General features: G+C 47.1%; 1 protein-coding gene across 12 annotated transcripts in view; it reads left to right on the top strand.

Moving 5' to 3' along the window:
- The window catches only part of ARVCF (ARVCF delta catenin family member), a 601392-nt gene that overhangs the window by 288214 nt on the left and 300786 nt on the right, over nucleotides 1-12392 (top strand). Inside the window, exon 1 of one of the 12 annotated variants that reach the window (XM_081893278.1) lies at nucleotides 2361-2911. The exons of the other annotated variants lie outside the window; for them this stretch is intronic. Coding sequence (XP_081749404.1) covers nucleotides 2891-2911 — 21 coding nt within the window. The 5' untranslated portion in view covers nucleotides 2361-2890. Of the gene's footprint in view, nucleotides 1-2360; nucleotides 2912-12392 lie in introns of those variants that run through there. 12 annotated transcript variants of the gene reach the window in all.

The raw sequence follows: 12392 nt of genomic DNA, 5'->3' as shown, positions 1-12392 counted from the left end.
CTAGCAGTTCGAAAGCATGTCAAAGTGCAAGTAGATAAAAGGGACTGCTCCGGCGGGAAGGTAAACAGTGTTTCCGTGCGCTGCTCTGGTTTGCCAGAAGCAGCTTAGTCATGCTGGCCACATGACCTGGAAGCTGTCTGCCGGCTCCCTCAACCAATAAAGCGAGATGAGCACCGCAAACCCAGAGTCGGTCACGACGGGACCTAATGGTCAGGGGTTCCTTTAACTTTTTTATAAAACGGAAAATCATAAATCAGAATAAAAAGTAGAGAGCAAGAGGTAAGGATCCCTTACCTTTTTTAAAAAAATGATAAGCATTTCAACCTGCCCCATGGAGCAAGTTGTTTGCACTCCCCCCCCGCCCCCTCCAACTGCAAGAGCCCTAAGAAACTGACAGAGGTTTATGCCCAATCCCAGCTCACTTGCCATCCAGCAATTCTTTCCTAAATTTCCCCCTGCCAGCAAGCAGGCACTGGTCGCGAGCAGAGGCTGGATGATCCATGGAAGGCTCTCACTGAGCAATTAACAAGTGAGTCTCTGGCAGGAGATGGTGCTGTGGACCCCCAGGGGTCTCCGGACCCCAAATTAGGAACCACTGATCTAGAGTATGAAAGAGCGTCTCCACCTCCATCATTCTGCCCGGACACTGAGGTCCAGCACCGAGGGCCTTCTGGCGGTTCCCTCGCTGCGAGAAGCCAAGTTACAGGGAACCAGGCAGAGGGCCTTCTCGGTGGTGGCACCCGCCCTGTGGAATGCCCTCCCAGCAGATGTCAAAGAGAACAACAACTACCAGACTTTTAGAAGACATCTGAAGACAGCCCTGTTTACGGAAGCTTTTAATGTTTAATAGGTTATTGTATTTTAGTGTTTTGTTAGAAGCCGCCCCGAGTGGCTGGGGTATAAATAGTAAATTATTATATTTTTTTATTGAGTCTTCATAATGCAATCCTGATTTCAGGGCTCTTTGAACCTGATTTTTTGGGGATAGCTATCCTGCTTCATTTCCAATTGCGTTGGTTGGCATTGATTCATGGCAGGGCCTCCTCCGTGGTGGTTCCCCATTTGCGGAATACCCTCCCTGGTGTGGTGCATCTGTCTCCCTCATTATTGACTGTCAGGAGGGATTTGAAAATGTTTCACTTTAGCCAGGCATTTGGTGGCTGACAGATACTATTCCCAGCAACCCTGGAATCATTGACTGAGAGAACGTGACTATTTTTAGACGATATTGTTGCATGTCCTTGGATCCTTTGAGCAAAAGAGTGATAAATAAATTGAATAAATAAATAAATGTTGTGCAGGATCCCCCTTCAAGGTGGCAATAACACCAAGGAAGCACCATAAAGTGGAATGTTTTGTGGAAGGGACTATAAAAATTTAGTGTTGTGACCCTATCAGTGCACTCCTAGATTTCTCTCTCCCCCCTTTTTTATCTGTTATTGTCTGCTTGCATTTCTTTAGAAGCCAAATGTTCATCGACACTTCCATCTCGGACACTTTAGCCACCCTATTGCACAGGTTTTCAGTATGAATTAGGAGAATCCTGAGGGTTGCCAAACAAATCTGAGCAAAAATATTATACAGTGGTACCTCAGTTCCCGAATGCCTGTGTTGTCGAACGTTTCAGTTCTCGAACGCCAAAATCCCGGAAGTAAATGCTTCTGTTTTTGAACATTTTTCGGAACTCAAACATGAGACACGGCTTCCGCTGAGTTCAAGAAAGTCTTGCAACCAATGGGAAGCCACACCTTGGTTTTCGAATGTTTCGGAAGCCGAACAGTCTTCCGGAACAGATTACGTTCGAGAACCGAAGTACCACTGTAACCTCATCCAGAAGACACTGGCTAGCAGATCCACCCTCTGGCACTCAGATCCTCTTTGACTGTGATGATATTTTGTTTTATTTTGTTTACAGGGAGAGCATTTCCGTGTTTCAGGAGCAAGAGTGCATGCACTGCATGTGTGACATCGCATGATGTCATTGCACACACGCCGCATGTATTTTCCTGAAATACGTGCTACAAGACAGTGAGAGATGCCCTTCATGGGTGACTTCGTAGGTGTACCCAGGTACGAAAAATAACATTCCCGGAGACGCCTTTTGGTGTTGTTTGGAAGTCTCCGAAAGAGGATAAATGCGCCAGAAGGGGTCGCAGAGGAGGCAGGTGTGCGGCACCTGTTGCTGGTGTTGCACCCGGTGCTTCCCCTTGCCTTTCAAACCGGCATGTTCTCAACTCCTTTCGAAAGAGAGTGAAATTTGCTTGCCTGGCTTGGGTCGGCGCTGTCAGTGGGGTCTGCTGTGTGAGCCGACCGTGCCTCTCTGGAGAGGCTGGCTGGCTGGGTGTGGCCAGAGGCTGCTGTAGTGGAGCTTCCAGCTGTGACTGTCAGTTTCCGCCCCCTGAAGCGGACGGGGAGAGTTTGCACAAGCCACAGCTTTGCTGTGAAAATCGGCACTCTCCAGGAGCAACAGCACAGGAAGGACATCAGTTTGGGGCTTTTCACCGCCCTCTCCTGCTCCCCCTCCTCCCCCAGGAATGGAGAAAGGCGGGAGGGAGTGAAATCAAAAGCATGTGAAGACCTTCCTCCTCCTCCCTTTCATTCAGAGCCGGTTTGATTGGGGGGCCGGCCGTTTTTCTCCTTTCCGGATTGGTTCTGCTTCCCGTCTGGATCGATTTGAGGGGCTCTCCAAATACTAGAGAGGGAGGGAGAGGAAAAGAGACCATTGCCTGCCAGATTGTCAAGGCAAGAGGGACGGATCTCTTCCCTAAAACACCTTGCCTGCAAACCGGATTGATTTTGGGACTTCATGTATTTTTTTCCAATTATAAATATCTATTTTTTCAAAATATTTTTTGCCCGGTGGGAACTACAAAACTGATTCCTTGCATAAATGCCTGCAGAACTCAGACAGGTTAGTAGATTCACTTGACACCTGCTTGTCTTCTCTGCCTGCCTTTTCAGGTTTCTTGGGTGTGTGTGTGGAGAAGGTGTTTGATGTTGATGGCGCCTAATTTTATGTGTGTGCATGTAGTTTTTCCTGTGTGTGAGAGGGAGAGAGCTGGAGAAAGGGCGAGCTGTTTTTCTTCTTCTTCTTCTTCTTCTTCTTCTTCTTCGAGAGAGAGAGAGAGAGAGAGAGAGAGAAGCAAAGAAAGCAGTTTTAAGTCTCCTCACCTAAAGCAGCTTTTCGGAGAGAGGGAGAGAGATTTTGCTTTTTGTCTTTTGCTGTGCTAAGAGTCGAGGGAGAAACCGGCTATTGTTTCCTTTGACCTTCCAGCTCTGCTCAGTAAATCCAGGGAAACTCTTTTCAGACCTGAAAAGCTGGGAATGAGGATCTGCCCTGCCAAGCTGGGGAGGGTGAGGAGAGGTCTGTTGGTCCTGCTGTTGCTGCTCTGGCTTTTGCCCACCGCAGGTTTTGTTAGGATGTGTAGAAAAGGAAAAAATGTTGGAGGGGATGAAAGCAAAAGTTTTAGGCCAGGGGAGACCCCCTGCTCCTCCTTTGAGGAGGAGACGACCCTGTTCAATATCATGAAACACTAGGAACTATGGAGGTGCTGAAATACATTTCTGCCTTAACCTCATAGTGAATTTATGCACGTCCTGTTAAGAATAAATAAATGGAAAATTGTGCTCTTCTGCAATGAATGTTTGCTCCCTTACCTTTGCAGATGGAAGAAACTCTGATGGAAAAGAACAGAATCTAGTCAGCTATGAAATGTGAACCCCCTGTGTTTTTTCTTCTGTGTTTAAAACAGGTTGTGTGGCTTTCAATCTTTGCACCCTGAAAAGGGTAAATTCTGGTGCGGCAGGGGTAGTAAAAGTTACTTGCTGGTGCTTTGAGTTGTGCATGCTTCTTTTAATTGGATGGTGACGGGGAGAGAATTGCCTGCCCTGCTTTGATCTTTAAGGGCTTGGTGTATACCTTGGCAGCGAAAAGTTGAACGAGGCTTTGAGACCTGGGTCGCTTCGATCCGGTTTAAGAGACGGCGTGCCTTGAGTGTGCTTTCTGCTCCTTGAATTGGTGTGCCCCCTCCATAAACTGGGTCACGGGTGGGCTAAGATGTTAGGCATGGACGCCGATGCATGAAGGTCTTGTCTCAGGGGCCAAAGGAGTGATTGGGTGACCTTCAGCTCCGTTGCAAAGATTGCCGTTCATCTGTTAGGAATGCACCCCTGTCTGCCACAATGCATGGTCTGTCTTTTGCGGGAATGATGAGTTGGGGTCCTGCTAGTGGGTTAGTAGAGTTCTTAAGCGGCGGCTTTGACCCTGACATCATATGTGCATTCTTCTCCTCGCTAAGTGCTTTCTCGTGTTTGCATTCCTTGAGGAGTGTGTGTAACACCTGTGGATGTTGTAAGAAGTGAAAGTCTTTCTTATTGCCTTTTGTGCCGCCTGACCCAAAACTATTGCAGCTGTCTCCTTCCATGCAGTCAGCTGCTGATGTACACAAAATTAGGAACAGAAATCTGTCTCTTTGAATATTTTCTACTGGGAAAGGAGAGGGGGGGAAAGGAGAGACCCCAGATACATGCAATAATCTTAGAGGTAAAGGAGGAGAGTGTTAACGTGGATTGCCAGGAGTAATGTTAACATTCTAAGGGGGAAGTCATTGACAAAGGAATGTCTGTGTATTCTGGAGAATGATTATTGTCTTAACAGTGTCGGAAATAAATTTTCCCATGCCACCCTTAATTTTTCAGGCTCAGGCAGAGAGAGATAAGTGTTATGGTTTCCCTTTTCAATGGACTGTCAGGCATTTAGGAGAAGACAGATGTCTGTTTTGCTTCCTGTGCTCTTCTTGGGGCGGGGGGCGATGGCACACGGGACTAGATTAATTGAGGCTATTTTTCTAAAGTCTGAATTCCTCATGTGTCCCTGGACTGTCGATGAGTGCAAGAGGGGCCTTCCTTATAAGGACAATGGTGGCTCCTCAACTCGATGCTGTCAAAGGAATTTATTTTACCGACAGCAGAAGTTTCACAGACTGGGGGGGGGGGAGGGAGGGGAGGGAGAACGCTTGTAAATCTCCCCCTTCCTCCAATCACCTCACAATGGCTGATAGCATAAAATTGGCAGAGAAGAAGGGACCCCTTGAAACATTAGCCATTTCGGTTGCACACCTCAAAACGTGAAGCCTGAAGGCCAAAATGGATATGGAGTGGGAGATTTTTGATTGGTTCTCCTGGAGGGAGTGCTTAACCCCTTCTTCTTGCACCATTTCCCTGATTGAAATCACACACCCTCCCCATTCCCGAAGCTGTTTTTAGCCTCGCCGAGGGTAATAGACAGAAGACAATAACAGAAGCATCCAGCAGATCTGTGATGGGCACCATGCAGTCCTCAGCCTAATTTCATGGGGTGGGGGCAGGTTAAGAAGGGAAAGAACAGGGTTGAAATGGGGTGGTCGAAAGAGGGAGAGGAAAAAAGTCCCTCCCCATTCTGGGATCTGGTCCCATCTGTTGCTGGTTCTGCTCCTGCCAACCTCTTAGTGAATGTGCCCCTCACCCAGCTTAAAGGTTCCTCAACCCTTGGGGTAGGTGGTTTCACTTTTGCTCAGGAAAAATTGTACAGGGAGGGAAGGCAGAACTTTCTTTGGTGTCACTGCCCTACTCAAAACTGCAAATTCCCCCCACAACTACTTTTCAAAGTAGTTAAATAAATAGAAAGGAGATCTAATCATGGACCTCATGTGGTCACGCCTGTTAGGACTTCCAGGTTCTGAATGTTTAATTTGTTTCCATTTATTTATTAAAGACCTTCACGTCCTGGTTTTTATATGCCATATTTTTCGCTCCATAAGATGCACCTGACCATAAGATGCACCTAGTTTTTAGAGGAGGAAAACAAGGGAAAAAAATTCTGAACGAAAGAGTGGATGTATGATTTTTGTGGTTCATGCTGTGGCCACAGACTTGTGATTTGACGGTGAACTTGGGGTAGCCCAGTGCAAAAATCCTGAGAATCCATGTGGACCTGAGCTTTGTAACCACGTTTTTGCACCATTGCGGCCCCACGAAACAGTGCATGTGTGTGTTTTTTGGTGCAGGCTGTAGCCATGGACATGCTATGTGATCTGATGGTGAATTTGGGGTGACCCAATGCAAAAATCCTGAGGATCCATGTGGATCCGTGCTTCGTAACCACATTTTTGCGCCATTGCGGCCGCACAAAACAGTGGATGTGTGATTATATAAAAAATCAAAGCACTACAAACTTCACTGTATTTATTTTCTTATTGCATTTTTTACCCTGTTTTCTTCCACCATGGAATGCAAGGCAGTCCTTTCATGCAGGCACTGACCAGACCTGTTTGCCTTCAGCAAGGGCTTCCTACCCAAAGTTCATTCAGACTATGCCCTAGGACCACCCTAAGCATTCAGTTGCCGTTCAGTTAAAAATCCCATTAGCAGGGATGGGGAACTAGTGGCCTAGATGTAGGTAAACTGCAGTTCCCATCAGTCCCTTGCCATTGACCACACTGGCTGAGGCTGATGGGAGCTGAAGTCCGACAGCATTTGGGGAGAAGAAAACATTCCCTATCCCTGCCTTAGACAGAACATAAGAAGAGTCCTGCTGGATCAGCCCAATGGCTCATTTCTTCCAGGATCCTGTTCTCATAGTGGCCAACCCACCACTTAACCTACACATTTGGGGAGCTTTTTCTTTTTTACCCTATATTTCCCATAGGCATTTGGTTGGCCACTGTGAGAACAGGTTGCTGGAACAGATGAGCCACTGGCCTGATCCCTGCAGGGCTCTTCTTATGCTACTGTTGTAAAGTTAAAAGGTAAAGGACCCCTGGACGCTTAAGTCCAGTCAAAGGTGACTATGGGGTTGCAGTGCTCATCTTGCTTTCAGGCCAAGGGAGCCGGCGCTTGTCTACAGACAGCTTTCCAGGTCATGTGACCAGCAGGACTAAACCGCTTCTGGCACAACAGAACACTGACGGAAACCAGAGCGCACGGAAACGCCGTTTACCTTCCTGCCGGAGCAGTACCTATTTATCTACTTGCACTGGCATGCTTTCGAACTGCTAGGTTGGCAGGAGCTGGAACAGAGCAATGGGAGCTCATCCTGTTGTGGGGATTTGAACCACTGACCTTCTGATCAGCTAGCCCAAGAGGCTCCATGGTTTAGACCACAGCACCACCCGTGTTGCTGTTGTTGTGACCCACCTTGGATCAGATTACAGCTTGGTGGTATGTCCCAACCCACCAGTTAAATACCAGTGCCTTGCAGCATTCAAAGGGTCTTGACCTGTGTTGTAAACAAAATCTGCCCTTCTTCCCTTATGGGGTATCCAAGAGCCCATATAGAGTCCTTATGTGGGTTCCCTTTTGGTAGGAGAAAATAACAGAGGCCAACCAGAGAATATTGAGAAGCAAAGCAGCTAGTAAGCCTGATCTTTATTAAAGCTGTTGCAACAGGGTGCTCCCCTCACACGCAGGAAAGGAGGAGGAACCCAGAACAAAGGTGTGCCTGCCCTTATATAGACATTTTAAATTCCCTGCCCTGGAGCTCAGGACCACCCCTCCATACAACATACATACATGACAGAAGGGGTGTAACCCAAGACCACCCCCCACAAACATCATACCTACATCACAGAAAAGGTGGTCTACAACAGAAATTTGAATGTTGTGGTTTTTCCTGTCTGCCAGGTTATCTGATAATGCCTTATCTGATTGCCTTTCCTGGTAGTCTGCCCATTCCTTTGAAATGGTGATTACCCAATTCCTGTAACAAGGAAGGTTTTTTCCACCTCCTCCCTCCTTGCAGAGAAACATTTGGTCAGGCTGGGAGTCAAAATGGTTTCAGGTCAGTCTTCCTGTGCTGATCTATGTACGTGCTTGGTTGGTACATTTATGAACATTTATTATATATATAAAGGTAAAGGTACCCCTGCCCGTACGGGCCAGTCGTGTCTGACTCTAGGGTTGTGCGCCCATCTCACTTAGGAGGCCGGGGGCCAGCGCTGTCCGGGTCACGTGGCCAGCATGACAAAGCTGCATCTGGCGAGCCAGAGCAGCACACGGAAACGCCGTTTACCTTCCCGCCTGAGCGGTACCTATTTATCTACTTGCACTTTGACATGCTTTCGAACTGCTAGGTTGGCAGGAGCAGGGACCGAGCAACGGGAGCTCACCCCGTCGCAGGGATTCGAACCGCTGACCTTTCGATCGGCAAGTCCTAGGCACTGAGGCTTTTACCCACAGTGCCACCCGCGTGCCTCGTGAGAGTTTGCTGAGTTACTACCAGCCACCAGGTCACCATCAATGAGTCACCACAAAGGTCCTTCCTCCATCTGCCTCTCACCCAGCCTCCCAAATAGAACCTGAAAATGCAGTACGTTGCTATGGGAAAAGGGTTCCTTCAGATTCTGAGCTCCACAAACACTTAAACTGTTATCCTTGAAGAGCTCTTCATTTCCTCCATGCCACATCACTTCTGGCCTTGACGCTGATGCTTTCAGGTGTGTTCACAGCAGCAGTGCTTTTGCAACTCAGCCTCTGTGGCTGTTCAACCTGGACTTGTCGTCCTATTTTGGCTGATAGCAGCAACGCTCACAAAGCTCCTTTTGTGAGGACAGAACAAGAGTCTTTTTGCTGGAGCCTGAGATTACGGGCCAGCAGAACATGGATGTGAGGTTGTGTGCGCATGTGTGCGTGCATTTGTGTTTTAGGAGTCCAAACTTCAAATGAAGAAGAGCAGAACCAGGCAACGGCTGGGGAAGGTTTCGCTACGGTTGTAATGAAACCCCACACCTTAGCAGCTTGTACGCTTCTCACCAAATCATGCTTGGCTTGCGGGCTTGAAGCTCCTGTTCCAGAAGAATAAAGGCAGCTCTATAGAGTTCTCATGCAATTAGTGGTGGGTGTCTGTTCTTCCCTAAAAGGGTAAGGAAAGGTGCACCCACCTGGCTAATCTGTTTATTTGCAAGCATACCTGGATCAAAGGAAACGTTCTGTTTGCTTTTTGTGGCCTTTTGTGTAAGCTGGTCTTTACAGTGGGTGCTGTAACTCAATACCCTGGGAAGTACATATTAAAGTCAGGTGATTCCTCAGGGCTTCATTCATGCACACCTCCTTTAAAACATATAATATCACAGCTTTTTTATTGAGCTGCTTCACTGGACAATTCTATTCAGGGAGGCCTGACTCATTAGGGAAAATAAAGGTAAAGGTAAAGGGACCCCGACCATTAGGTCCAGTCGTGACCGACTCTAGGGTTGCGGTGCTCATCTCGCTTTATTGGCCGAGGGAGCCGGCGTACAGCTTCCGGGTCATGTGGCCAGCATGACTAAGCCGCTTCTGGCGAACCAGAGCAGTGCATGGAAACGCCGTTTACCTTCCTGCCAGAGTGGTACCTATTTATCTACTTGCACTTTGGCGTGCTTTCGAACCGCTAGGTTGGCAGGAGCAGGGACCGAGCAACGGAGCTCACCCTGTCGTGGGGATTCGAACCGCCGACCTTCTGATCAGCAAGTCCTGGGCTCTGTGGTTTAACCCACAGCGCCACCTGCGTCCTTATTAGGGCAAGTGGGGAACTGCTATTCTACCTTACCTGCCTGACTTCATATTCAAAATCCAGGAGGTGGCCCTGGCTGTCAGCCCCCTCAGTGTTGCCCTACTAAAATTAGGGTTGGCTCCGCCTGTCACTGGCTGTGACACCTCCTACTGTTGGTTTACCTGCTTTCTGCCCTACCAGTCCCAAGGGGACTCTGCAGCCGCTGATTCTATCCCATGTCAGGTTTGTAATACAAATTGCCCAATAGTTTGGTTTTTACCAAGTTAGTAAAATACACCCATGCAATTGATGTCTCCGAAAGCAAAGAAGGTCTTTATGGCAGAAAAGCAGAATTCTTTGACGACCGTATTGAGAACATCAGCAGGAAGCTGAATGTTGGAAGGTTTGGGACCGAGAAAAAGAAGGACTTCTTCTCGCGGCATGTGCTTAAACTTATGGGATTTTCTCTCAGAAGAAGTAGTGGTGGCCACCAACTTGGGATGGCTTTCAAAGAGGATTAGATAAGCTTATGGAGGAAAAGGCTAACAGCTCCGACAGCTGGATTCAACTTCACTGTCATAGGCAGTATGTGTCTAGGTACCAGTTACTGAGAATCACAAGTGGACAGGTTGTTTTTGCTCTGTGGAACGCCCTCCCACCAGATGTCAAAGAGAAGAATAACTACCAGACTTTTAGAAGACACCTGAAGGCAGCCCTCTTTAGGGAAGCTTTTAATGTTTAACAGACGATTGTATTTTAATACTTTGTTGGAAGCTGCCTAGAGTGGCTGGAGAAGCCCAGCTAGATGGGCAAGGTATAAATAAATTATTATTATTGCTCATGCTTGCAGGTTTCCCATAGGTGTCAGGGTGACATGATGCTGAACTAGGTGGGCCTTTGGCCTGATCCAGCAGGGCTCTCAGACATTGGCCATGTACAGTGGTACCTCAGGTTACATACGCTTCAGGTCACAGCCTCCACTAACCCAGAATTGTGCTTCAGGTTAAGAACTTTGCTTCAGGATGAGAACAGAAATCGTGCTCTGGCGGTGCGGCAGCAGCAGGAGGTCCCATTAGCTAAAGTGGTTAAGAACGGACCTCCGGAACGAATTAAGTACTTAACCCGAGGTACCACTGTATAGTCCTCTGGAAAGCCCACAAGAAAGGCATGGAGGTAGAAGCACCCATGCTGGTGTTTGTCCCCCAGTAATTTGAAGCTGTTTTAATATTGAATTTTAAATTTCTTCATCCTGCCCTGGGAGCTTTTGGTGAAGGGTGGGTAAGAAATCTAATGTCAGGGACTGGAGTGAGGGGGACTGCACCGAGGAGGAATGGTGGAGACCACCCCCCCAATCTTGAACCTTCCAGAGAAGAGGAAGGCAGTAGTCATTTACAACAGTAGTTTGAGGGAGGTCACAGCTCAGTGAGAAATGAAGAGAAGAGTTGGGAGATAATGGGAGAAGAGAAGGGGGAGACAGAGACAGACCAGCCAGGTTATCACTGGAAAGCATTCCCGACCCCCCCCCCCCAAGCCCGGCGTGCATTGGAAGTGCAAGAGCAAAAGACTCAGAGACAATTGTCCCCTGGCGGCCACCGTAAAGGGAAATGCTGTTGCTAGGAAGGGGGGGGGAGCCCAGTTGGAGCAACAACATCTTCTGAGTGGTTGCATCTTCCATATCGCTCTGTGAATCTTGAATAAATACATTGGGAAGAACGTCCTGTTTTCCTGTTTCTGGCATCCAGTTGTGAGGGAGGGGGGATCGGATTCCCTTGAAGTTTGACATCTAAACAACAACAACATCCCCCCTCAGGATTCCTCTAGGTGTGCTGATACCCATTGCTTCACAGTATCCCCTTTGGAGCTCTGATGCTTGGAGCATTTTGGAGCACTCACTACTTAGGTTTGCAATAAGAGGGAGCCGTCCTGCCTTTAAGCCATGGAGATTCCATTGAAAGGCCTCTTATTTCCAAACCGGTAGTGATCTCCACGTCTTGCAAAATTCCTTAAGAGAATTGTATTATGGTGCGAAGAGGTGCTTTCTTTTATCCAACCTGAATCCGCTGCCAACTGATTTCAGCAGTTGTTGACCTTGAGTTCTACTTTTTTTTATATAGAATATTTATTACAATTTTCAATAATAATACAATGAAAATAAAAAAGAAAAAATAACAAAAATACAAAAATAAAAATAATTAAAAACACACAGAATTTCCATTACTTATTTTCCATTAACTTATTTCCCGGACCTCCTCATACCTCCCTTTTTTGTATTCCAATTCAGATTGTTAGTTCAGCAAATCCTTACCAATAATTTTTTACCTATTTTTAAACCTTTTTTTTTCATATTCTCTTAAAGCATTACAGCTGGAAACCACTTAATTTCTATCCAACATCATTCTAACATTCATTAATTTTACAATGTTTCTGTAAATAGTCTTTAAATTTCTTCCAATCTTCTTCCGCCGACTCTTCTCCCTGAGTTCCCCCTTTCCCCCTTGAGTTCTACTGTTTACGGGAGAGGAGGAAGCGATGCTTTCAATCTGCTCTTAGGAGTAAAGCTCTGGTTTATAAACAGGCTAAGAGTACCTGCCCACTCTTACTGTTTTAGCACCCAGCTGATCTAGAAGGTTCAGGGCACGTTGTAGCTATCAAGCAGCCAAATAAAAGCAACCGAGCAATAACAAAACAACCACATAAAAACCACATCCCAAATTAATAGAAGTCCAGCTTCTCAGAAGTTTCTCATTGGCAATCACCACAGCAAGAACACCAGTCCCAGCTTCTTCGCTTTCCTAAAAATGCTACGTGGCTCATGGCTTTTACCCCAGCTCCAAATGGCCCCTAAAACAGATGCATCCTGATTTCAAGGGATGATGCCAGATTAGAG

This window comes from Podarcis melisellensis (assembly GCF_964234715.1).
Source record: "Podarcis melisellensis genome assembly, chromosome: 16".
Lineage (NCBI taxonomy): Eukaryota > Metazoa > Chordata > Lepidosauria > Squamata > Lacertidae > Podarcis > Podarcis melisellensis.
Note: the sequence above shows the minus strand (reverse complement) of the source record. Positions and strands in the feature narration are given on the sequence as shown.